Source organism: Polypterus senegalus, chromosome 3 (assembly GCF_016835505.1).
Source record: "Polypterus senegalus isolate Bchr_013 chromosome 3, ASM1683550v1, whole genome shotgun sequence".
Lineage (NCBI taxonomy): Eukaryota > Metazoa > Chordata > Cladistia > Polypteriformes > Polypteridae > Polypterus > Polypterus senegalus.
In genome coordinates this window covers 234,967,143-234,993,529 of record NC_053156.1, presented here as the reverse complement: position 1 = coordinate 234,993,529, position 26,387 = coordinate 234,967,143, and the positions used below count along the sequence as shown (strand labels likewise).

General features: G+C 37.9%; 1 protein-coding gene across 4 annotated transcripts in view; it reads left to right on the top strand.

Annotated features, from left to right (window-relative positions):
- asxl2 (ASXL transcriptional regulator 2) overlaps positions 1 to 18,452 on the top strand; it is a 291,665-nt gene extending 273,213 nt beyond the window's left edge. For all 4 annotated transcript variants that reach the window (XM_039748788.1, XM_039748791.1, XM_039748790.1 and 1 more), the window contains 4 exons: positions 682 to 778; positions 4,307 to 4,412; positions 11,541 to 12,189; positions 14,110 to 18,452. In XM_039748788.1, coding sequence (XP_039604722.1) covers positions 682 to 778; positions 4,307 to 4,412; positions 11,541 to 12,189; positions 14,110 to 16,440 — 3,183 coding nt within the window. In that variant the 3' untranslated portion in view covers positions 16,441 to 18,452. The remainder of the gene's footprint in view (positions 1 to 681; positions 779 to 4,306; positions 4,413 to 11,540; positions 12,190 to 14,109) is intronic.
- The last annotated feature ends 7,935 nt before the right edge of the window (positions 18,453 to 26,387 follow it).

Genomic DNA, 26,387 nt, shown 5'->3' with positions numbered 1-26,387 from the left:
GGCCCTTTAAAATGGAGTGCAAATTTGGAGTTTCAGGGACTCCTGGGGCAGAAGTATCTGGATATCAGGCTCTGGGATTCCTGGGAATTACCTCTGACCTCAGAAGTTTCCGTAAGGTTATATCTGGAAGTGTGTTACAGTTGAGCAGAGGTGAAAGAAAATGATAGTTTAACTGAAGGTGGAAGAGAGAGGCCATGGGTGATGATAAAGGTGTTGCACATGAGAAAAGAGCGTATTTTTATATTCATTTTAGTGGGGACGTGCATAGGGCCTCCCACCTGTGAGACTGAGATGAATAATCTTCAAGTAAACCCAGAGGATTGTTTCTTCTTTATTTTAGTGTGTTCATGTTGTACGCTTTATGTGTTTATACCAGCCTTATATAATTGTATAGCACTGTGGTCTATTTGGCATATATTCTTAATCCTAGGTTGACAGCAATGTAATTAAATTAAAACTGGTTTTAAGACATCTGGTTTTATGTGTTTGTGTATGTCTTCTTTTTCTCTGTCTAAGGACTGAGAAAAGTGTAATCTATAGATTAGTACTAGTGCAATCTATAATCAGTGTAATCTAATCCCTGATAACTTCAGACTGGTGCTTAATGTTACCTTAATGTAACCTTAAATTTTGTATTTGTGACTTCATTGCTCGGTTTGTGTTTTTTTTTCTCTGTTTTAGGCAAGTGGTGATGGTGTTCTGAAGCTGAACAGCTCTGCTCTCAATAATGAATTCTTTACCTCTGCAGCACAGTCCTGGAAAGAGCGGCTTGCAGAGGGTGAGTAGAACAGTTTAGTTTTTCTGTGACTCTTTTTATTAGTAGCATGATGCTTTTATGCAGATAAAAGTACTTGCTGCTTTTACATTTATAGAAGTGCTCCAGAAAACGTTGAGCTTTACCAGTGGACCAATGTCTGCTTTAAAATGTCATTGCACAAAGGGCTCATTTAACATGGGGGTTGTTTAGGTCAAATATTTCTACATCAGACCTAAGCAATTTTTTTGTGTTTTCACCCAAACATTGCCGTCTTATTAAAGTGGGTTACTTTGGAATAGGTCATTAGGTTATGATGAACGATTTCCTCATCTCATCTTTTGTATTACTTTGTCCCTTTTATCATGCCAATTGCATTGACAGCAGTTTACCTAGGTAGGCCAGACTTCAATTTGCTAGAAATGGTGCTCTGCTTCTCCTGAAGAAGTTGCTTATGCCTTATACAGAATTTCACGTACCTGTCTCTAAGACAGCTTTATTATACCTCGGCTGAGATCTCTGATTCAGGAATCACTGCAGGTATACTTCAAGGTCATCAAAATTACTTTAAAGTAACTCAGCATTGTTTCACTTACTATCCAACATTCATGATCATAGAGATGAGGACGTAGGCCAAGCTTTGACTGATAAGCCTGTAGTTGTGCTGCTACTGCAATAAATCAATTAGTCAGTTTTACAATGCTGCATATCTCCACTCATTAAAATGACCCCACAGAACTTCAGCTCTACTCCATAAATCAACTTGAAGAGCCCAAAGATTATGATCTTTGAGTACCTTTAATATGCACTGTATCCTTTTGAAAAACAGAAAACTATCCCAGAGTACATCTGTGTGATAATCAGATGTAACATTTAAGAGATTCTGTTAACTTCTGAAGAGACACATTGAACATGAAACCTCAACAATACTCTGCACTGTCAACAGTTTCTGCTGTATCTCAGCAATCGATCATTGTTGTCTTGCCACTGTGGAGCTCCTCAACTTCTACTTTGACCTCAGCTATAGAAATGAATATAACTCCGTCCATTGCCGATTTGGGCGTGCCTCACAAGCCTTCTTTGTCCTACTAGCAACAGTTGATGTTCATTTCATCAAAGGGTTATCCACAGTTTTCCCTGAAGTCCTTAGAAAATTGTACTTGGTGAACCAAAAAGAAGTACCACATTTCAAACGTTTATTCTACCAAACACTACAAGATAAAATAAATTTCATTATGACACTAGAAAGGATATACAAATTAGATTTTTTCCATGTTTTTTTAAAAAAGATGTCTTCAAGGTGGTTGCCATCATTAGCGATACACTCTTCGAAACAATTTCTGAATGCTCGCATGACTTATTTGGCCATTTCAAAGGAAATAGCAGCGATTTCTTAGCAAATAGTGTCCTTGAGGGCTTCAAGGTTTTGAGGTCGGTGTATGTATACCTCCGACTTGAGATAGCCCCACAAGAAGAAATCGCATGACGCGAGATCAGGCGAATGTGAAGGCAACCAGATATCGCTGCAAAAGGGAGATCAGCTTCCCTGAAAACATCTCCCACAAAACTTGCATGGATCTCCACGCCATATGAGCTCTTGCTCCATCCTGTTGAAACCAGGCATTCATCCATTTCTTCCAGTTGGGTCCGCAAAAAGTTCTGTAGCATTTCAATGTAATGTTCTGAAGTGACAGTGACCGTTGCTTCCCCCTTCTCAAAAAAGTAAGGGCTTACAATGTCAAATTCTGCAATGGCGCACCAAACTTTAATGCACTCATTGTGCAGGGGTCTCTGATGAAGTTTACGAGGGTTGGTTTCAGCCCAATAGTGAGAGTTTTGCTTATTTACACAACCATTCAAATGGAAATGTGCCTCATCGTTGCACATGAGGATGGCATCTCGATAAACGGTTTGCAGAATGTTCACATACAACTCTCTACGGTTCTCCCAGTCTCTCTCAGTGAGTTCCTGCACTACTATCATTTTGTATGGCTGGAAATTGTTTCTCATGCAAAATCCTCCTCAAAGACATGTTGGAAATGCCAAAGGCAAAAGCATGTTTGTGCGCTGAACGTCCAGGAGACTGCAAAATGAATGCCCTTACAGCTTGGATGTTTTCAGGCATTCGTACAGTCTGAGGACAGCCTGGAGATTTTCTGTTCAATGTTGTACCCACCTGTCTAAATTTAGCCACCCACTGAAGAATTGCTTTCCAATTTGGGACGTCACTGTTAGAAGGAATGCTGGAGTGCGTTCAGAAGGCGCATTGCATAGTGATGATGAATTTGTTGTTTTTGAAGAATGCTTTGACAGCTAAAGCATGGTGCACAATGGATCAAGGCACGTTGCCGACTGAGAGCTACAAGGGATCGCCTATCAAAGGAACCCCACCCCAACCCACCTGGCTGCCTCTACCTCGCTCAATGACCTTGAGAAATGCGGTACTTCATTTTGGTTCCTGAACAGAGGCATCCACTAGGTGTTCTCAGTATGGCTTGGATGACACTTGGGTGGCTATATTTTAAAATCCTAACACACCCTATCTGTCTGAGTTTCCCTGTAGTGACTTTGCAGTTCGAGTCCTCTTTTCCAATGTTTTTAGCCTAATGTCATCTTGTTGTCAGAATACAATTTGCTATGTATAAGTCTCGGCTACCCCATTAACCAAATACTGTACCAATTCACTATTTATATTCAGCAGTTGGCTTCCAGTTGCTCAGTTGATTCCATCCTTTCCCCTTTCTAGCATTGAAGTCCTCTAACTACAAGTATCAACCAGTACACAATACAATATAACATACTGCCTGCAGTAGGCTGAATACAGTGCCCACATGCAAACTACATAGTATTCTTCATGCCGCCCCTTCTCGCATTGATGCAGAACACTTGTTCACTAGCAATAAAATACAGCAAACCCAGAACATCTTTAGAGTAGGAGAGACACAACTACTTGTAGAGAATTAGGTAGTGCTCTGAGTTGAAGTGATACTGCCTATTTCTGGCTTCTCTTGTTTTAAACTTCCCACAAAAGTTTCAGCTTCTTTTCAGTGACTGAAACCTTTGTATTTTATTATTTACTGACTTTGTACACTATATAATATTTACATTACATGAAGTCCGGGAAGTCAGATAAGGTCAAATAATATTTCATTGTAATCTATACAGCAAAAACTATTCCCACAAAATATTGTAACCTTTTTGTACTTTTTGAATTTTATAGAAAGACACAGTTCAAATATATTGTACAAATATATATTGCCTTTGTGTGGTGTTTTCCTCCAATTATTGTACCAACAGATAATATGACTTGTATAGTGATGACCCATTTAGCCCAAAGGAAGGCATCACACCAATACTGTACAGCATACCTTTGTCAACTTAAGGCAGATTGTGCAATTGACACATTCTTTGTTTTACAATTACAAATTAGTTTTCAGCTAAGAGACACTATGAAATAATCCCCTTAGGGTAATTTCTATGTGTATTGAAGAGGTTCTGTAAAACAGTCTATGTCAAACGTTATTAAATTCTATTACCACTGCATTTTTTCAGGTGAATTTACACCAGAGATGCGCCTACGGTTACGACAAGAAATTGAAAAAGAAAAGAAGATGGAACAATGGAAGGAGCAATTCTTCGAGTCCTATTTTGGTCAAAAGTAAGCTTTTTATTTGCTAAAAAAGAAAAAAGTAAACTTGGTTTAGAAGTAATAAAAAAATTAATTTAGCTGGAATTAAGAAAAAAGGAAATAAAATGTCCTTCATTTCATTATTTCAGCACACCATAATCTACCTAAAAGAACATACTCAATGTACAGAAATATTAGACTTGGTTAATAATGAATTTAAGCAAATGCTTCTATAGAAAATGTACTGAAATTGAAAATGATGTGACATGTTTTATTTAATGTTATTTGGATACCATTTAATTGAATGGGATATTGCCATAATCAATCATGTTTAGTTTTATTTAATATGATACAAACTTTTAGCACAAAAAGCACCGGGCTGCATTTATCACAAATTAGATTAACTGTGCTGTGCAGACATAAAGATGGATTTCTCATCATCTGTATTCACAGGAAAGCTCTCTTTTGGCATGAAATGGCATAATTAAGTTTTAATTTTATTTAAAGTATTCATAAACATTTTACAATATCAGAAAAACATACAATATGAAATTAATATGCCTCATATACAGTAGCTAAGTCTGCCGACGAAGAAATAAGCATGTGAGAACTTCAAAATTCTATTCACATAGATAGATTTTTTTTTTGGTAATTTTATCTTGGGCAATGTTAAAAGCCCTAGAGTACTCTGAGTAAGTGCTTTGATAATTCATTAATGTGTATTTCCATAGCATGAGCATTTTAGCAGTTGCCAGAACTCTGCTGACCTAATGATTATATAAACCTTCCAGAAGGAATATTTGGGATTAATATATGAAGTTTGATTGGTTGTTATATCCATATGACTTATGCTTACATGATTCTCACAATTTTAATATAGTTTGTATTAATTCTTAAGGATTGTAGTTGCTAATGAAATGCCTTGAACTGAATTAGCACCATGAGTTGAAGACAAAACTGGTTTTATAATCAAATCTGTAAATAAACTTGAAAGCCAACAATTGTCAAAATGCATAGGTTCTTTTTATGGGAAAATTGATTTGGTAACAGCCAAATACCAGTATACATACTCTGCACAAAAGATACAATACAATACAATACAATTTATTTTTTTATAGCCCAAAATCACACAAGAAGTGCCGCAATGGGCTTTAACAGGCCATTCCTCTTGACAGCCCCCCAGCCTTGACTCTCTAAGAAGACAAGGAAAACTCCCCAAAAACCCTTGTAGGAAAAATATGGAAGAAACCTTGGGAAAGGCAGCTCAAAGAGAGACCCCTCCAGGTAGGTTGGGTGTGCAGTGGATGTTAAAAAGAAGGGGGTCAATACAATACAGTACAATATATAGAATAGAACAAATCCTCAATACAGTATAAAAATAAAAAATGTACAATTATGGAGCAGAATTTAACAGTAGATGATATCACATAATATGATTTGGATTTGTTTAGAGTCCTGGAGACCTCAGCCATCAAGCTGCCTCCCCCATTTGGCCATTCCACAGCTGAAACCATGCTGGGCCAGCCAATCCGATGAAAGGAGCCCTCTACCCAATGATTCCTGCGATCCTCCATCAGGAATGACTTTACCTTAGGCAGGCAAAACAACTTGGCAGGTTAGCCGTGGCACCAAGTGCCATATTTGAGTACCGAGAAGAAAAACAGAATAGGTGAGGGTTAGTAACAAATTATAACGATGCTATTACTTATGTTTTAGTGCTAATGACTAACAACAGAGATGTGGTCTGTACAGTTAATCAGCAGCTGTATTCAGGATATGCTAAACTGAAGTAGTGAGTCTTCAGCTTGGATTTAAAAGCTGAGACTGAAGGGGCATCTCTTATAGTAGCAGGCAGACCATTCCACAATTTAGGGGCCCTGTAACTAAAACCTCGACCTCCCATTGTTATTTTATTAATCCTTGGAATCATAAGCAGACCGGCATCTTAGATGGAGATCTTAATGTGCGCTCTGGTTTGTAAGTCATGATAAGTTCAGACAAGTAAGCAGGACTTTGGCCATTTAATGCTTTATATGTTAAAAGAAGGATTTTGAAATCTGCCCTAAACTTAACCGGGAGCCAGTGTAAAGATTTAAGAACTGGAGTTATGTCTTCATATTTTCTTGTTCTTGTTTATTCTTGCAGCAGCATTTTGGATTAACTGGAGGCTGCATAGAGAACAGTTTGAACATCAGCTAGAAATAAATGCATGAATTAATTTCTCAGAATCCTGTTTATTTAGAAAGCCTATTAATTTCCCAACATTTTTAAGATGGAAGAAACATGATTTGGACAAGTTTGTAATGTACGCTTTAAATGACATGCTAGAGTCAAAGATAACTCAGAGATTGCGGGCTGATTCAGTAAAATTAATGGCGATTCCAACTGAGTTTAATTATGACAAAATATTGTTGTGATCACCGTGATTCCCTCCAATCATTAACGTCTCTGTTTCATCGGTGTTTAAAGACAAGTAGTTCTCATCCATCCACTCCTTTAATTTACGAACACAACCTATTAAAAAAAAGCATAGGAGAAATTCCATTTAATCTAAATGAAAGGTATAACTGGGTGTCCTCTGCATACGAGTGAAAATTAACATTATGTTTCCTATGATAGATCCAAGTAGCAGCATCTAAATTAAAGTGCCCTGCAGATTGTGACTATGATGATGTCATAATGACAGTCATTTTTCCAAACTGGAAGAAAATAGAAGAGTACTAGGTTTTTTGAAAAAAGGAAAAAGTTAAAAATACAACAAAATAAATTCAAAACTAATGGTGTGAAAACACAGAGGTCGCTATCAATTTTGACACTGTAGCTCTGTCCAAGGCATATTCTTTCATAGCCCCCAGTCTTGTCAATCTGTGTGTGATGCTAATCAGCATTAGTCATGCAGAAGTCATGTGGTGGGTTGAACAAGGGACATAAAAATGGGGCACTTGCTTCTCCTTTGGTGTCCTGGCATTATACTACTGAAGATAATGTTAAAGCCATTTACTTCTGATATTTTATTCTGTTTTTCACTGCCTTTTCAATACATCATCTTTTTGCGTTTGCTTTTTTGTGTTTTGACCTTGTTTTTTTTTTTGCATTGATAATTTGGTTTGCACTGTTAGTGTGACACAACTGGCCATCATTCTGCTCCCCTTCTATCAAGCCTTTGTCTCCACGCTTATATCTGAAGTTTTCGCTGAATGAGAGATGGTTGGTTGACTTGAGTCTGAAAGTCTTGAAACTAAAGAAACATTTCATACATTCATACAAGGAATGGAAAGATTTAAAATGTTTCAGTCTCTTCTGGTTATGATGAACAACTTATCACAGTCCCACATCTATCCTTAAGCTACTTTTTTTTACATTTACATTAACTTATTTGGCTGACACCTTTATCCAAGGCAAATTACAACATTTGTGATACAATTGGTTACATTTCTTTTGGTTCTCCAATTAGAGGTCAGGCAAGTCAAGTAACTTGCTAATGGTCACACAGTGTCAGTTGTGGGATTTGAACCCGCAGCCTCAGGGTAGGTAAATAATCCATTTAAAATGAGCAAAATAGACAAGAACAGACCCATGGAGAGAGGTGCAGGAGAGTTTTGTTGTTACAGATCAAAGGAACCTGACTGATGTTATCAGGAAATCTTTGTTTTTGTGAAAATTTTATGTACATTTATGGGTGAAAAGTGGTAAAAGTATGGGTCTGAGGCAATAGTCTTGAGGTTTGGTGTTTAAAATCTATCTAGCTGCATGTGCTCTTCAGGACAAAAAACAACCTGAAGACTCCCTAGCAGTTTTACTATATTCTTGAACTTGGAGAGGTGTCAGCTAACTCTTTAAGAATTATCCATTGCAGAGGACGTGGACCCAATTATGATTGCTGCCCCACTGGCTTTCGTAAGAAGACACTGGTGATACCATATCTTATCCGTATCACTGGCATATGAGTGCTATTAATCTTTGTCTCAAGAAAATACCTCCAATTAGGCAATGTTTGTAGTGAAAACTTCAAGCCTTGCCCTATGTTGCTGAGGTGTTTCACTTGCACGTTGTTTAGTGACATTTGCTTCCTTTTGACGTTGTGTCTCTTCATTTGTGTCATTAGCAAGACATCGTTCTTGCACGGTGGCATTTACTGCACACAGGTCCTTCATAGCAAGTGCCGAAAAAATGTAAAAGTGCATGCATGCGCACTAGATATGCATCTAGTTACTGTGGTTGAACGTGAACAGAACAGATTGCCCCATACACACACATGCGCACACTCATACAGGCCTTTCGTTCATGTATGTCTAATGTGGATGAAGGTTTGTTGCCTATTTTACCACCTGTGGTCTTGTAGGTTTGGAAATCTTATATGGGCCCCTACCTAAAAGTTTCAGGACTAGCCTGGAGATCAAGGCAGAGCCATTATCATCACATTTCATCCAGATGTTTAATGGATATATGCAGGCACAGACAGATGGCATTGTTTTGTTTGTAAATCTGATAGCCAAATTGGAATTAGTCTATTTATCCAGAAGTTTAGGTTTCTTTACAAGCAATTTCAAAACTTCCTATGACTTCTGAAACTGACATCACTGAGAGGTGGCCATTCAGACACGATAACTTTGCTTTTCTCGAGCAGAGTGTCACTTTGCTGCTGTTCTTTTATTCTAGCAAGATTGACATGCAAGGATAGGGAGAATATGATTATAGGTTACCTCATCTGCGATGGTTTTAAAGATGCTGGATTAAACACCACGTGAGCCATCTGTTTTGCAAGTCCTGCACACATCTTGTTCCGAATGGTTGAAAAATAATTCTGCTCATTTGGAAGTAACTTGTGTCTTGCTCCAATTTCAAATGCATTCCTTATGAAGCTGGTGACAGCTTGTTAGACCTGCCCCATACACCTTTAATCAGTACCTTCAAACATTTTTTTTCCAGTTTCTGTTGTCTTTGTTCCCGCTTGATAGCCTTTCAAGGTCATATCAAATTTTTGTACATTTCTCAATTTCCTGAATGCAAAGTAGCAGTACCTTTTTGATGGTGTGCTCCTTTATTAATCCAGGTTTTTTGATTTGAATATAGCAGCACACGTCTAATAAAGAATACATTTGATTTAATTAAGTGTTATCCACACTGAATTTAATATAGGATGTGACTAGCTCTGCATATTTATTAATATCAGCAGGTTAGAGTTTTAATGTTTTATTTTAATTCAGAGTATTACTTTTTTCTTGGCCATATCTGACTAGTACTATATATGTTTTTTTTTAAATTTTAGACTGTCTTCTCATTAGCATTTATTTGTAAGCAAAAGCCAAAGAACAATGATTTGGTTAGAGTTACAGAAATGAGATTGTCCCTTAGAGAGATATGCCCCTTTGATGGTGGATTAACTGATTCTGGTGGTGCAGGATGCCATTTCCTCTGGTTAGAAAGGAAATATTATTTTCAAAAATTATGTTTGTTCAACTCCCTAGACACAATGCATATTCTGAAGTTTGCAGTTGATACCCTGCAGATCTTTCAGAATTTTATTGTTGGCATGCAGCTGAATGCTTACACTTACCATAACAACAAAGAAACACTCCTTGTGTTTCTGCTCAGAAAGTCATCAGGGCGTTGCGTCTCATCTCAGATGCCCAAACATGTATCTGTTAGGTTGTAATACCAAGCAGATTTGTATCTTTGAACATACAGAGGTTAAAGTAATATCACACATATTTTAAATATTATGGTAACTTTTTCAAACAAATCTAGAATTAACTTTTCAAGAAATAGTTTTGATTTCATACTGCATACTACAGAAAATCAAATTAAGTGTCACAGAAGGTGAAAGTCTATCCTGGCACAGTTGAATGCAATACAGGGGACAGCTGAGTACATAGCATTGGTTCTTTTACCGAACCCATTTATGCACACATTGCTTCTCATTTGGGGAAAGTTTGGAATCTCAGTTATTCTGATGAGCATGTATTTGGGCATGTGGGAGGAAACCCAGAGAAACATGGCTTAACCGTGTATACTCTATACAGGAAATGTCTGGGTAAATGCTATCTACTGTGCCACCCAATGGATAATGTTGACAGAACAATTCTTAGATGTTATTTTTCAGAACCTATAAACATATCATAAAAGGTTCATAAATTAGTTTATTTAAAATGAACTACTTTATTCATGCAGCAATGAATTATTTCAGGTTTGTAAAAAGAACCTAGAAGATGATTAAAATCTACTGTAGTTAGTATGCTGTGTGGTAAATGTGACGATCAAGAGTCACAGTTTTCTGTGTTTACCTATAATTACCTGTATATTCTTTAAAGAGGCCATGTGGCTGCTTCATGAGTTCAGAGTCCCAGTTTTGAATCCCACACACACCTCAGGTGTGGAGCATGTATGTTTTCCCTATGACTTTGTGGGTTCTCCTCTAAGTACTTACATAGACATGTGAGGTTAATTGGTAATTCCAGATTTGTCATCTATGTAATGGACTAGCACCCGGTTCAGTGCTGTTTCCTGCTTTGTGCTCGACGCAGCTTGGATCAGCTATAGTTCCCAGCAATGATGATGTGGATTTAGCAGAGGACTAAATATTGCTTCTAACTTATCAGAACGCCATGACTTTTAATTCAAATAAGTCACTGTCTTATAGCAATAAAATTTGGCCAATTCATTCTCAGTTAATCATCTGCTCTTTTTAGTTTAACCCTTCTCTCAATATTCCTTAAGTCAGTGTCAAGCAGACTTTGCCATTCCCCACAGGCATCAGGACTTGGTCTCTTCCACCTTTCCCTTAAAGATTCCAAATCTTTGTTTTTGATCAGTTGCATCTTTTAAGTATGGAGATTATGGGGGTGTAAATATTACTTAATGGATGTTTAATTAAAGCTTTATGTCCCTATGTTCAATGATTCTTCTTTCTTTTAGGAGTTCATCTATTATTCAGCTTTAGTCCTTAGTCTCATCTCATTCTCACTGAGATGAGTAAGGTTATTAGAGGATAGAGTTATTATTGATAGCATTTTCTGTTTTTGTTACATGAATGTAAAAAAAAAAGAGAGGTTAAATAATCATAAAAGTCCTAAAGGAAGTAACATACTTTATAAAAATCTTGGAACACCTCTCACTTTAGTGTTTCTTTATTGATAATGTATGTACCTTTCTTTTTAGCTCTGGTCTGAGCCTTGATGAATCAATAAAATTGACTAGAGAACCTGAAAGCCCAGAGGATCCCACAGCTCCAACAGTAGTATCTGAAAAGGAAAGTATAAGAAAGACGGAGGCAAAAATCGAGTCTATAGAAGATCCCAAGGTCAAAGTAAACAACACGAATATCACAGAAGATAAGAAGGAAGAGAAAACAATTTTCCCTGAAACAGAAGAATTGTTGAAAGACGCCACAACAAGTAATGAACATGATGATGCAAAGCCTGTATCTACTCCTGAAGACCATGAAAAGAAGCTAGAACCTCCTGGGGAGACTCTCATCTCCAACAACATACCTGTAGTGGATACTTTAGAAGAGCCAGTTAAAAACAATGATGCTGAGAATGAAAGCAAAGATGGTAAGACGTCTCAGGATGTGGTACAGCACCCAGAAGAGAAACTGGAAGACAGGAGTCTTGCACAAAGCCAAGAGACTGAACAAATGGAAGTTGCTCGGGATAGACTCAAGCGAAAAAGCCCCAGAATGGAAGAAGATTCTGAATCAAGCCCAGAGAAAGTGCCTAGACTCGCAGAGCCACAACCACTTCAGACCCCTCATAAAAGTTTTCAGGACAAGGAGCAATCTTCAGAGCAGAGGGTGCCACCCCTTAAAGTAAGTATATGCTGAAGGAAATATTATCTGAGTTAGATTCTTTATTTTGGGCCAGTTGAATAATATGCACTGTACAATATGGAAGATGGAACTGTTTTGTTTTTTAGCACTCACACTGTGCTAAACTGTGCACACTGACTGTTGTATAAAAGGCATTTGAGCCAGTGAATGTTTGTGCTTTGTAGGGAAAGTTTAAACAAAAACAAATTTGATACTATATATTTTTATTTCATTTATCTAGTAATGCATTGTATTCCTGAACAACAGTTATAGCTGCCATTTAGGTTTGCCTCAGGGAGATTTCTTTCAAAACTTGCCATTTTTTTCTTCTATGAAATATTAAGTCTACTACTGTCAATACTGATGTTCCGGTATTATTTTTTTCCTAGCAGACACTTTATACAAGGCAACGTGGAACAAAAAATATTCATAGAATAAAATACTAGAAATGGTGTCCATAAAAAAGAGACAAAGATATTACATACTGTAGAAGGCCTGATAAATAAAGTTGTTAAGATAATTCAGTATTTGCCATCTTAAGACTTTTTTCAAGTTTATTGTTATCGCTTTTTCATTCTCTTTTATGAGTCATGTTGTATGACAGTTGCATTGAAAATTCAAAAGCTATGCTGCCGTCATTTGATCTGCACTTGGGAGGAAACGTTTGCAGTGCAGGTGGATGATAAGAATGATAAATCTAGTTTAGTATGTGGGTTGAAAAATGTAATCCCCTGCCATATTCAAAAATAATCTCCTGTGCTTTAGTTTTTTTTGTTAGCATGGGCCAAACCAATTAATTTTTTAATAATGAATAAATAATAAAGTTAATTCAATTTTTAACAGAAATATTAACAAAATAATAAAAAGGACATTTCTGTTTTCTTAAATTATTAAATATATGGTATGGTTTCTCAGTGATTAGCAGTACGGATCTCTTTTTACTGGCTTTTAAACTTGGTTAGGATACACTGTGTGGAGTCTACATATTATTCTTATGTTTAAGCATTTTTTATATCTGCTCTACATATTTTAAAAACCTGTTGCTTAGGTTGATTAGCAAACCAAAGATTTGAACTCATTAACTGAAGTACTGTTGTACGCTGATAGGGGTCATGTACTGTGATGGTATATCTTGTATATCCAATTGATTTTCCTGAAATGGCTAGATAAAGTCATGTCTATATAAATTAGAGAATATGAGAGCCATTGGCAGATTGGGATGGGTTATTAAAACTACTGGCTAAGCAGAGGGCAGCCCATAGTCACATTTTGAAGACTGAGGGAGCATATTGCCTATTTGAGTTTAGGTAGTATGGGAAAGGTTATTATAGTAACTTGTTTTAGCCTAGAATTATGAAGCGCAGTTGGAGGTTCAAGGGTGCAGGGACACCAAAGGTCACTATAGGGATCTCTAACCTGGTAAAGTTTTTGTAAATTTGGGGCTACCCCAATCCCTTAGGCGATACCAACGATTTGCGAGAAGATAACCCAAGAACAGGGTTTAAACCCACCATGAGTCCAAAGATTCAAAAAGTCTAGATTTGGGAGATGAGTATGATTATAAGTTCAACTGGTTGAAGTAATAAAGGTCAGGTTAGAGAAGAGCGAGAGAGAGATTGCAATGGAGAGGTAAAATAAGGTAGTATTAAAATTGGCATGTGGATGAGGTTCCCCATAAGACAGACAGTTCTCAACATCTGAGACCCAGAGGGCAACAAGGTTTTGTTTTACATCTATTTATTTAACCGTTTTTTTTAACCTATGACATTAAATATATTAATTACTAATAATCTAAATAATGGTTTGCCAATTTAGTAAGCTTACAGATTATTACACAAAGAAATGCTAATCAATATTTAACTAATCAATATTTTTAACTACGGTTTAATTTTTAAAACTTTTTTTTTTTTTTTTTTGCAGATTTCAGTCTCAAGGATTTTTCCCATTGCAGCCCCTGGTTGTCAGGTCTCTCCCAGGGCTCAGTTTCATGCCCACACCATCAGTCCTGGTCGAACAGGGGCACGAACTCTGGCCGACATCAAAGCTAAAGCTCAGCTTGCCAAAGCTCAGCGAGCAGCTGCAGCCGCGGCGGCAGCAGCTGCCAAAGCTTCAGCTGCAGGAGGTACTGTTCCAGGACCAGGACCAGGGGGAGGTGGGTCAGAAAATGACAGAGTCTGCCAGTCTGGAACCACAAAAGATGTTGCCATGGAACTGGGTGGGCCTGGAGGAAGGGGAGATACGAGAGGAATTTTATTTTCCAGCCCAGAATCAACAAACAAAGAATTGTCTGTCACAGAAAATCAATTCAGAACACAATTACAGCAAGTCTCCTTATTTGGATCCAACATGGGCCTGCAATCTCCAAAAAACACAACTGCTATCAAATCTGAAGTAGGACGACCTAGCACAGAAGCTCAAGAGAACACAATATTGGCATCTTTGAAACAAACACCTTCAGAAAAAGAGATGTCTGCCTTGCCCCAATCTACAAGTTTAAATTGTAATCCTCTAAAAGAGCAAACAAAGGAGTTGTTTAACAAATCAGACACATTAAGAACACATACACAAATTAGGACAGTAGGCCAGAGAACTGATATAAATACAAATGAAGTGCCACCTAACACTGACAAAGCCATTGGCATGATTAAGGCATCTCCATTAGGGTGTCAGTCATCATCTACACATATCACAATGGAGAAATCTAATAATGATGTTTCCATAACAGATGCATCGAAATGTTCTCCTCAGGCTGATATCCCTGTCCCAACAGGCCCCTCTCCTATTGTATCAAAACAAATGACCTCAGTAGTGAACTCATCTCATAGTGCACATTTTGTTAAAGCAAGCTCTTCTATTCCAGCTAACAACCCATTGGTCACAAAGCTCCTTCAAGGAAAAGAAGTTCCACTTGAGCAGATCCTTCCCAAGCCCTTGACCAAAATAAATATAAAACCTGTTGTTGTGACCTCACAAGATAATGAAGAGACATTCAAGTCGACCACAGCGGTTGTATCTCTGGAAAATACAGAATTTTCTTCCAGAATTCTACCAGAACTGTTTGGTAGGACTCTTACTCAGCAAAGAGCCTTTGGCCTAAGCCAAGCAAGAATGGGAATTGTGGAACCAAGAACTGCTAGCAGTGAACATGGAACATATCAACATGAATTGCTCAGTAAAAGTACAAAAGACCAGATCTTACAAACCCTTATACAGAATAACCAATATCAACAGTTTATTCCAGTGTCTCAGGCATCACAACAAGGTATATGTCACATTGACTATCCGATGGATGACTGCTCAAGCAATCAAAGGTTTTCATTGGGTTTGCCTGGATGTAAGCGAAATTCAAAGCCTGCTATGTCTGGCCATTACCTTCTTAATATTTCTACTTATGGGAGAGGTTCAGAGGCCATTAGACGTGCTTATCTTGGTACTATAGAGAACCAGTTGAAACTGAACACCCCTTGCACGACTGTAAAGAATGAATTAAGTGAAGGTGAAGTGGTAACTATGGAAAATGAAGCACAGCTCACTTTAGAGACTACTAATGATCTGAGAACAGATCGGTTGCATCTCACAACTATCAAAAGTGAAATACAAGAAACCCCAGGCATTATGCCATATGTAAAGTCTAGCCATTCTCTTAACCAAACTTTTACTCCAAAAGTTAAGGTAGAGGATACATTTCAAGATCAGGTAACACATGGACAGGAGGATTCTTCCTTGATACCCACTACCACTGATGTAACAGCCAAAGAAAGCAAGCAAGTAGTCCAGTTGCAAGCAGTCCAAAGTGACAGCAAGATAAGAATACAAAGAAATTCCGATCTCTATCGACTGCCAGGTTCACTACCATTTCACCGGCCAAAGGGGAAGTTACATGATAATCCTGCAGCCCTGCTTGCTTCTACTTATGGTGGCACAATCAATATGGCCTCATCACATGTGCTAAACCACAGCACAGCAGGGCCTGCTCATTCTCCAGCATACAGCCCAGAGTCAAGCGGTGGCGGAAGTGTGATGTCCTTTTCTGTGACTGTCACTACCATTCCTGCAAGCCACACATTAGACCATGTTGACCATGGTGAGGCAACACCAACATTTCGTGAAACAGCTGGATTGGAGGACTCACCCTCAAAATGTTATTGTAGACTAAAGGCCATGATTATGTGTAAGGGTTGTGGTGCATTCTGTCATGATGACTGCATTGGCCCTTCTAAGCTATGCGTTTCTTGCCTAGTAGTTCGATGAAAACTGCGAAATGTTTTCTAACCCCACACAATATAAAAAGCTAATTGTTATCAATCAAGAGCTGTAAAGGTTTGAAACTGCAAGCCAAGCACCTTGTTCTAAATGTGTCTTTGTGACTTATGATGCATTTTGCACTTAGAGGATCAAATTCATTATTGCACAATATTTTGCTAAAAGAAAAGCATATTTTTTTAAATATGGTAACTTCTGTAACTGTTATTTCTGCAAAAACCAAACACAGCATCGTTCCCTACTTTGAAAATTAATTTCAGCTACTATTTGTTAAGTTATAAAAGCTTTAAAAGTCTCAGCAGGCCTGGCTATTTCATGTTTTAATACTGCTTGGCCAGTTTTTGTGTTTCCGTTTTGTGGACAACAGTGTCTTGACTGTAAATTTTAAAATGTTTCTTCATAATATATAGTAGATTTCTAAGTGGTAAGGACAAAAATGCAATGAAAGAAAATGTTTTTGTTTCTTTCCTATTCCTATGCACTGATCAGTATTTGTACTGCCAATAATTTATGTAAAGCATTTGGGAAATAAGAGTTTAAGTACAAGTCTTAATTACGCAGCTGTATAGATGTTTGATATTCTATAGAAAAATCTATGAAATAATTTGCATAATTAGTTTCTTCATAATTGCACTTGTGCCCCTAATTTATAGTTTATAGAATTCATTCCTTATAAAGAGGGATAGTATCTTTTGGAATTAAAGTTGTATAACTTAATTTCAGGATGCCTTGGGGCAGTTACGTGGTGAATAAGGCATTTATAAATGACAGGAATTAAAACCTTTGGCAATCCTTTATCTTAGACAATCTGTTCAGTACAGGGAAACTGGAGTTGAACCTTATCCTGCCAGCAGTAGACACAAGGTAGATTTGTGAACTTCGGATGGGACAGCAGTCCAGCACAGTGCGTCCTCACACAAAGACGCATGTGCACACCTACAAATCTGAAAAACGTATGTTTTTAGATCGTCGAAGGAAACACAAATTCACAGTGTAATGAACATGAGAACAACTTGAAAACTCCACATAGACTTGTGACTTGAAAGGATGTGGCCTATAGATTAAACAGAAATCAGTTTCATTGTGTGGCCAGATAGAATATTATGCTGATTATCATTTATTTTTAAATCCTGTTTAATCCAGTTCTGGGTCCATGGTGGTTAAAGCCAATCTCGGCAGCATGAGGGCAAAGTATGAATAAAAAGAGCAAGCACCAACCGATTGCCAGGTAAGATCACACATACAGTATAACCGCACTCACCTACTGTACATTATCAGCACAGTCTAGAATACCCATGGACCCCGGTGCAGTTCTTGGCTGAGGTGTCCTCTGTGGGGGTTTTCACTTTTTCCCAGCTGTTACGTTAATTACCAACTCTAAACTAGCCCAACATGAGTGAGTTAAGGGTGTTCTTGATACTGCACTATCACGGATTAATAACCTGTTTAAGGTTGTTTCCTGTTATTTGTTGCTAGAAAAGTCTTTATTAAACTATGACCTGTAAGATACAGGGGCCATAAGAATGTCTGGAAAAGCGAAAATGACTTTAACGTTTGGAGAGTTTTCCCATTTCTCAGCTACACGGAATAGCTAAGAGTTAATAACTTAAAACAGCTACTACTTTCAAGTGCTGTAAATTTTTATATAATGAATTTCACCCGTGTCATAAGTTTGAAAATTTGAAGTTGATAATTAGCCTTTGCTATTGTGCTGTATAGGTGGCTTTAAGTATATTCTTTTGTACTTGAAGACAACAGATCATCTGTAGACCCCCATGAACATCATAAACACCTACTCAAAAGTGATGAGCAGGGGACTTACCACTAAAAGCTTTTGTTGAAATCCTATACTTAGATATAAAAACCTTGATGTATACTTCGTTATTAGCATTAAAATATTCAGTAGGCTACGTATGCTGCTGTTCACTTCTGTATTTTATTTAACAGCTTTACTTATTTTTGAGTTTGAATTTTCTTTTATGTGTTCTGTGTGTGTATACATACATACAAGGAGCTATGTATATATAATGTACAGGGTGGCCAACGAAAAAGTAGCCCGCCTTCCTGCCAGAGTGGCGCGCCGATTGACTACCCTCATCACAAAAGCTGTGTAGACATTCGTGTAAACGTGTGAGTACGAGCTGAGCGACATGTATTCCATTCCACAAAGAATCGCAATAGTGGAGGTGTACGTTCATTTTACACGGCCGACGGATGAAACCGTACAAAGTGTCATGTGTGCAAGAACTGAAGCAACCCAACAAGGAAAAACATGTGCATTACTGCACGTGGCTATTTGAAGCAATTGCGAGTGGGTTGATGGATCCGCTGCTGTATTTCATGAGTGACGAAGCCTGGTTCCATCTTGTCAGGATATGTGAACTCGCAGAATAGCAGATATTGGTCAGTAGTCAATGCACATGCGATTCATGAGCAACCTCTTCACGATCAGAAAGTCGGAGTCTGGTGTGCTGTGTCTGCAACTCAGATTGTGGGTCCCATATTTTTTGAGACAACAGTGAACACGAACATGTATATGGGAATTTATGAGGAATTTTACGGACAGTTGACGCTGGAAGAACGCGAGTACGGCTTCTTCCAACAGGACGGCGCGACTTGTCACACGTGTCACTGTCACGAATTCGGGAGACATTTACGGAAGACAGGATTGTCACCAAAGGATTGTGGCCCGAGATCGCCGGACTTAAGCACTTGTGACTTTTATGTGTGGGGCAATTTGAAGGGAAAAGTGTACGCTAATAACTCGAGAACTTTACAATAGTTGAAAGACAATATTCGTAATGCAATTCGGAGCACTGGCGCCCCAGAGTTGTGTCGCGTATATGACAACATGTTACGGCGCGCCCAGAAATGCACTGACGCACAGAGATCATTTTCAGCACTTTGTGTAAAGAGTGAGTAAAGATTTTTGCATTTCAAGTTCTTTCTTTCTTTATGGAAGGGCGCCTTTTTTCGCCAGGAAGGCGGGCTACTTTTTCGTGTGCCACCCTGGTATATGTATGTGTATATACAGTATATTTATATATGTATATATATATATATATATAATGTATATATAATATAAAATACAGAAAGGTAATAATAAACCTCAGAATCAAAGAGGTGAACTATTTGAAATTTTTAACAACATAACAGTTAATTTTACCAATTAAATCAATCTTAATGTTCTGTATATAAGTATTTAAAATAATATATTTTATCCTAAGAACTTTTATTTTCCAAAAAGATAAGAATATTTGAAAGAGAAATAAATAGACAACTTGTTAGGTAGCTGCTTCTTTTGTGCACTATCTTGTTTCTTTGTTTGGGATAATGTGAAAGGGCTTTCTTTTTTATCCATTCAGAAATTAATTTTATGTGTGCTACTGTCTTGAGGGAGTTATTAAAATGCTTCATTGTTTTTTAATTCACTGTCAGATGCAGGTTTAATTTAAATAATTTTGGTATCTTTTGAAAAGTGGAACACTTTATTTTTTTTAAGCACTGAGACTTTAATGACCCCAAGTAAGTTAAACAATCCATCAAGCTTTCTGAAAGCTTTCAGCATTAGTTTTATTTATTTATTTTAAATTTAAAGCTTGATTATCTTCTACTTCAAGTCTCCTGCTGCTGTCATTAGGGTAGGAAAAGGTCATATCTCCAGAGTGCTGCTTGCACTTTTGGCCTACTTAAGTTAATTCTAACTGCTACGCCTGTGTTCAGCTCTGCAATATTAAATATTTTGGGGGATGTAATGTTTGATTGACTGCTGGTTTCTGTTCCAAACCTTTACTTATCTCATCCAGGCATTGCCTCTGTACTTTGATAAGTATGGTGTAAGCTAAAGGGGTTTGACCTTAACAAATTACATCCTAAATACACTATTTGACCAAAAGTTTAAGGACACCTGACCGTCACACTTACTGAGATTGCTGAACATGCCACACCAAAATCTTGACTATTAATATAGATTGTGTCCCACCTTTTCAGCTGTAATAGCCCCCACTCTTCTGGCAAGGCTTTACACAAGATTTTGGAGTGTGTGAGTGAGAATTTGTACAAATTCAGCCAAAGGGGCATTTGTGAGGTCAGGCATTTGACAAGAAGATCTGGCTTGCAGTTGGGTTGAGGTCAGGGCTCTGTGCACCGTGACTCGAGTTTCTGTACACCATGCTAGAACAGAAAAGGGTCTTCCCAGTGTGTTGCCACAAATGTTTCAAACACACAACTGTCTAACATGCCTTTGTATGCTGTAGCATTAACAGTACCTTTCATTGGAACCAAGAGATGCAGCTCAGACCTTAAAGAAGAGCCACAGACCAAATGTATAGTAGGCACTCATTCGCCAAATCCAGACCATCAGACTGCCAGACAGCACTGAGCACATTTCCACTGCTCCAGCGTACAATGGCAGTGTGCTTTACACCACTCCAGTTACCACTTGGCATTGCACATAGGGATCGTAGACCTAAGATGCAGCTGTTTGGCCATGGAAACCCATTTCATGAAACTTCCAGTGCACAGTTCTTGTGCTGATGTTTCTTCCAGAGGCAGTTTGGAACTCCGTTGTGAATGATGCAATCGAGGATAGGTGACTTTTACACACCATGAGCTTCAGTACTCGGCAGCCCCAATCTACGAGCTTGTGTAATCTACCAGTTCATGGCTGAGCTGTTGCTCATAGACGTTTTCACTTCCCAGTATTAGCACTTGAATTAGAATGGAGAACATCTAGCAGAGAGGGAATCACATGTACTGAGTTGTGGCAAAGGTGACATCCTATGACAGTGCCACATTTAAAGTTACTGAGCTGTTCGGTACAACCCATTCTACTGCCAATGTTTGTCAATGGAGACTACAAACACGGGAACTCGATAATATGGAGAGGTGTCCACATACGTTTGGCCCTAAAGTGTATCACCATTTTATTCTTGAAGTCTTTTATTAATGTTTGTTTATAAGATATTGAAAATTAAGAGTACACTCACCGCCAAAATCTGTGTAAGTTGCTTTATCTATCTATGGGGTAGTGCTGTGACAATCTCGGAGTTCTCATGCTAACCCAAAAAGAAAGCTTTCAACTAGAGTTTTGCCAGAAATATATATTAATGCAATCATACAGGTGAAAGCAAGGACCTAAAATGGTTTAAGAATTTTTGTAAATTAAGTAGCATTGATGAATTCATCTCAAAGTAATTCTGGCAGTCATTAAGCAAATTGAAAGGTGCAAGAACAATGCAAATAAAAATGGTTTAGCATGGTTGTTGTGCTGTTAAATCCACATTGCATTTACTTTATGTTGACAATAGGCAATAAAATGTCAAGTATCAACAGTGATTTTTAGTTTTAAAAAAAAAAAATTAATTCTTCGCTCCACTACAACAAGGGCAATAAAAATGCTGCCACACACAAGTCAGGAGAGGTTAATTATGTGTCAAAGAGTTAAACGCAGCTGACTCTTTCATTTGGCCGCCACACATTTCTGTCATGTTGAACTCTCAGCTAAAATTATCCAAACAGATTTGTTTCAGTTTTAATACATTCTGCCTCCTCAATTCGTCCGTCCATCCATGTTTCCATCACAGGGCAGGATTTTACCATGGGCTTGATGCCGTTTTTGACAATGGATACTCGGCCCAGCACATCCAGTTGAGCCTGGCATTAAACCTGTATGGACACGACCTCCATAAAGACAACGGATCAATAGGCAGTCAAACCTAAGTCTGTGCCATTGTGTTGCCATGCTATTAATATTTCAACAAAACGTAACTTCTGTACATATTAGCTGCAACAACCTTGCCATCTTTTAAACTGAACCGATCTCTCTATTGCTGCTTGAGTCGTCATAGGTTTGGAATGAACTCCAGCTTGTCCAAAACCTGAGCCTCACCTCTTCCTCACTTGAATTTATCTGCTGATATTTGCCATGCCCCCCCTGTGTCTACCATGGCCATAACCTTTCAGAGGAATTCACTGTGTGGTTTGGAGTGACTACCACAAAGCAATAAATATTATTTGTCTGTGAATTATAAAAATAATCCAGATAGAATGTGTAGTTATGAAGTGGATAGTGGACTGTCCCTGACCCCATGGGATACACTGAATATTATATATTATACAGAACAGGAGCACTTGGCACTCTCTTCAGCTCATCACTGTTCACAGTTTAAACGAAGTCCACTTCCAGGTTTTGGGAGTTGAACTTAAACTTTTATTTCATTAAATGCACAAAAGAACATGATATGGGTAAGCAGGATCGCAATATGGAAACAAAGTAACTTTCAGGTACAAAATTTCATACAATAAAAAGGCATGAGGAAAATCCGTTTATGTCTTTCAAAAGACTGTTAAGCCAGAGAGTATAGTTTTAAAATGAGCATTAATATTTTTGAAAACAAAAATGACCTATATTTTGTAATACCTTTTCTAGTACATAATAAAGAAGCATGACGTGTATTTGTGTCCATTTTCTCTCCTTGTCATTACCGTTTACATGGCATTAATGTTTTGTTGCAATACCTCTGCACTTGTCTTTCCGTAGCAGTCATTCTGCCGTATTGAACTTGCCACTCGCAGGATTCCATTGACGGTAAACAGATTATGTGAAAATATAGCCATAGGAGTGCTTTTCAGAGCTTCACTTCTGTCTGTAAGTGACTGTCACTTTTGTGTTGGTGGGAGCTGTATTTATTTGCTTTTTATTAGATGTGCTGAACTGTGTTTTTCTTTTGCCTCTGTTGTTACCAATAGGAAGTTGTAAATATGCATTTATTTCAGTGTATTGCCTCCTTCAACTACATTGTGTGTGCATGGTTCATTTATGTTGAAAGTGTGATCAGACCTCATTTGTCTACTCAACTACATATTCATTATTAGATGAAGGCCACGGGATTTCACTGGCTGTGCAACTGATTATTTATTTACAACAGCGTATAAACATCTTTTGAATGTTAACCTTGTGTAAATAACGTCAGAAATATGTCAAGTGATCATTACTCATTTGTGTAGTTCCTCAGTGAATGCTGTTTCTGAGATCCAACTAGCCATTGGCTTATGCTGTAGGTCAATTTAACTGTCATTATTTTTCTTTTCTGTAAATTTTGACAAAACATGTTTGATGTATTTTTATGCATTAGTGTTTTTTCACATTATTTTGTTAAGCACCATATGTCCGTTTCAAGAAACTATACATGTTGTCTACGTGGTAAATTTCTAATTAACATCTGCATTTCTCAAGTATGAATGTTTTATTAGCACACCAGAGAAAGCCTCCATTTTAAAGCGAAAGTGAATAAGTCGTAACAAAGTGCCCTTGTCAAAATTGCCTTTTAAATAAGTCAAAGATTATTGATAAGCAGGCAATTAAACACCTTTTAGTGAATCTCATTGTGCACATTTTACAGGGAGCTTCCTAATGCTTTGAATATCAACTTGGTCATAAAAAACCAGCCTTATGGCCACATTTAACTTTAATGACTGAGGCTTGGAGTTCTCTGACTGCTTGCTTTTTAGAAGTTAAGTACAAAGACGAACAAATAGTCTTCTGCATTTCCATGCTGCTCAGCTATGTTGCATGCCTGTTCTGATGTCGCCGAAGGTAGGATCTTACCTTTTTTATTGGCTCTGCTCGAAATTCTTTTTATTGTGCATTTCCATATTTATCTTTTCCTGGAAAATGATGAAAAAACACATTTGTTAATAAACGTATTATTTATAAATACCCATGCTCCATTATCCCTTTAAGATAACGATAGCACAAGCCGTCAAGTGTATAATCTGTATTTGGCCTAAAATGCCCTGAAATTCTCCCATGTGTAATTTTTCTGTGAATGTATTTTCTTGAAACTTTCCTCTGTCTGTAATTGAGTTAAGAAACTGAGAAATGATGCATTGTCATGCAGATCTGCCAAACCCTTTGAATTTTTTAACCAGTCTGTCAATCTGTCTGCATTTCAGATGAAGCCTTTTTATCGTGTAAGCATTTAGCAGATGCTTTGCCAGGGAATCTCGTTGGGTATAGTGCATATCTACATTTCTGGTGTATTTTTATATATTGCAATAGATTTGAAACTGTTTGCAGCTCTCTGTACATTAAATATAAATCTTGTAATGTAGCAGTATACATTTGTAAAGAAATAAATACTGACTTTCAAGTGCAGGCTACTTGAAAAGATTTTAAATGTTAAGACTGTGGTTTCTCTGAATGTGGTCTGATCATTCCTTGTACTAAATTGTTTTCTTGTTTAAGAGTGTGAGAAAAAACTCAAAACAAAATGTTGTTCTGAAGGATGACTGCTCTGTACCATTATGAAGATTAGTGTGTGTGTGTGTTTCTGTAGGAGAAACAAAGCCTTTATTTCTGATTGTGTCCTTGACTTGTTCTCCTGTAAAGAATGTAAAATAGTAATCAGCACTTGTAAAAATGAAAGGTGTATTTTATCATAAAGATTTAAATTCATAATAAATAAAGAAAAAAAATCTTTTTTTTTTTTTACTATTCTTCATTTATGCATGTGCATGTTTATTAGGCAATACACTTAGTTAAGTCTTCAGCAATAACTTGTGCCTATCCTGAACTAAGGTGCTCGTAGTTAATGGCGCCCCATCAGCAGACTTCACTGTGCGCCTTACGAAATGGGCATCCATGCAAATGCAGCCAGGTGGCACTTCTAAGACAAACGTAAATACGTGATAGACGTCTGGGGACTTTGCCCCACCGGGACACCTGGAGACGGGAAGGACTGGGAGAGGGCAGTGTCTTCTCCAAAACGTAAGAGGGTGACCACCCTGCATTGCTTGGGGGCTACAGAGCTTGGAAGCTCAACCCTATGAGGGGATGTGGCCACCACAAGGGGGCGCCCAGACAGCTCTGGAACTCTGGACTACACCCGGAAGTGCTGCCAGATGTTAGCACCTGGAGTAGTTCTGGGTTCGCTATAAAAGGGGCCGCCTCTTTCCATTCCAGGAGTCGGGTGGAAGAGGATGGAGTTTGCGTGTGAGGAGTAGAGGCGGCAGAAGAGAGAGTGAAAGAGCATTACTGCTGCTAATTGTGCACTGTGGGTTTGTGCTACAAAATAAACGTGTGTGTTTTGAGACATCTGGAATCCGTGTCCATCTTTGTCCGGGTTCAAGGTTCACAATAGAAGGGTTGTTTCAAACAGCAATCAGAATTAGTCATCAAGCCAGCAACACCCTTTGTTGCATTGTAATTCCCCTACTTTTTAAACATGGCGTACAGACACTTCGACAAAATCCTGAACCTTACCGCCAGAGTCAGTCAGACGACTTGTTTAACATCACAATACAATCCTGTATGCCTGCCGTTTCTGTCTTCGCGTTATGGATATTTAGATGGAAAGGAGGTGTCAGAAAAAGCTTTAGAAGTATGTCAAGTGCCTGTGGCAAATTCAATACCCCTTGCACCTAATTAGGCTTTTTATTCAATAGCACATAACTGCATGAATGAGCCTCCGTTTTTTTTTTTTACAAAGAAATTTTGAATCTAGGTCACTTGTAAAATTGTCACTAAGGATTTTTGTTTTTTTTGCCTTGAGTCATTTGAGGTTTGTGCTTTAAAGTTTGTGCTCCCTGATAATGTAAGCCCTTATATTCCGAGGCCAATCTACAAGATAAACCATGCACTAAAGTTTGTATCAGACAAATGCTCTCTACATTTTTTATTATCGATACAAGCTGCAAATGAATGAGTCAGGCACTACTGATCTTAAGACCAAAATGAACCCAGAAAGAATTTTGTTAAAGCAGTCCTCCTTATGCCTCCTCCTCTCCTGTATCACAGTGGCACCAAATCTCAGGCCAGCAGTGCACAATTAGTTGTTTGAGAGTTCAAACGCATGCAGTGTGGTTATATTTTTCAGGCATTTTTACACAGTGACAATGGCAACATGTGCCCCTTTGAAAATTATTTTTTTTTT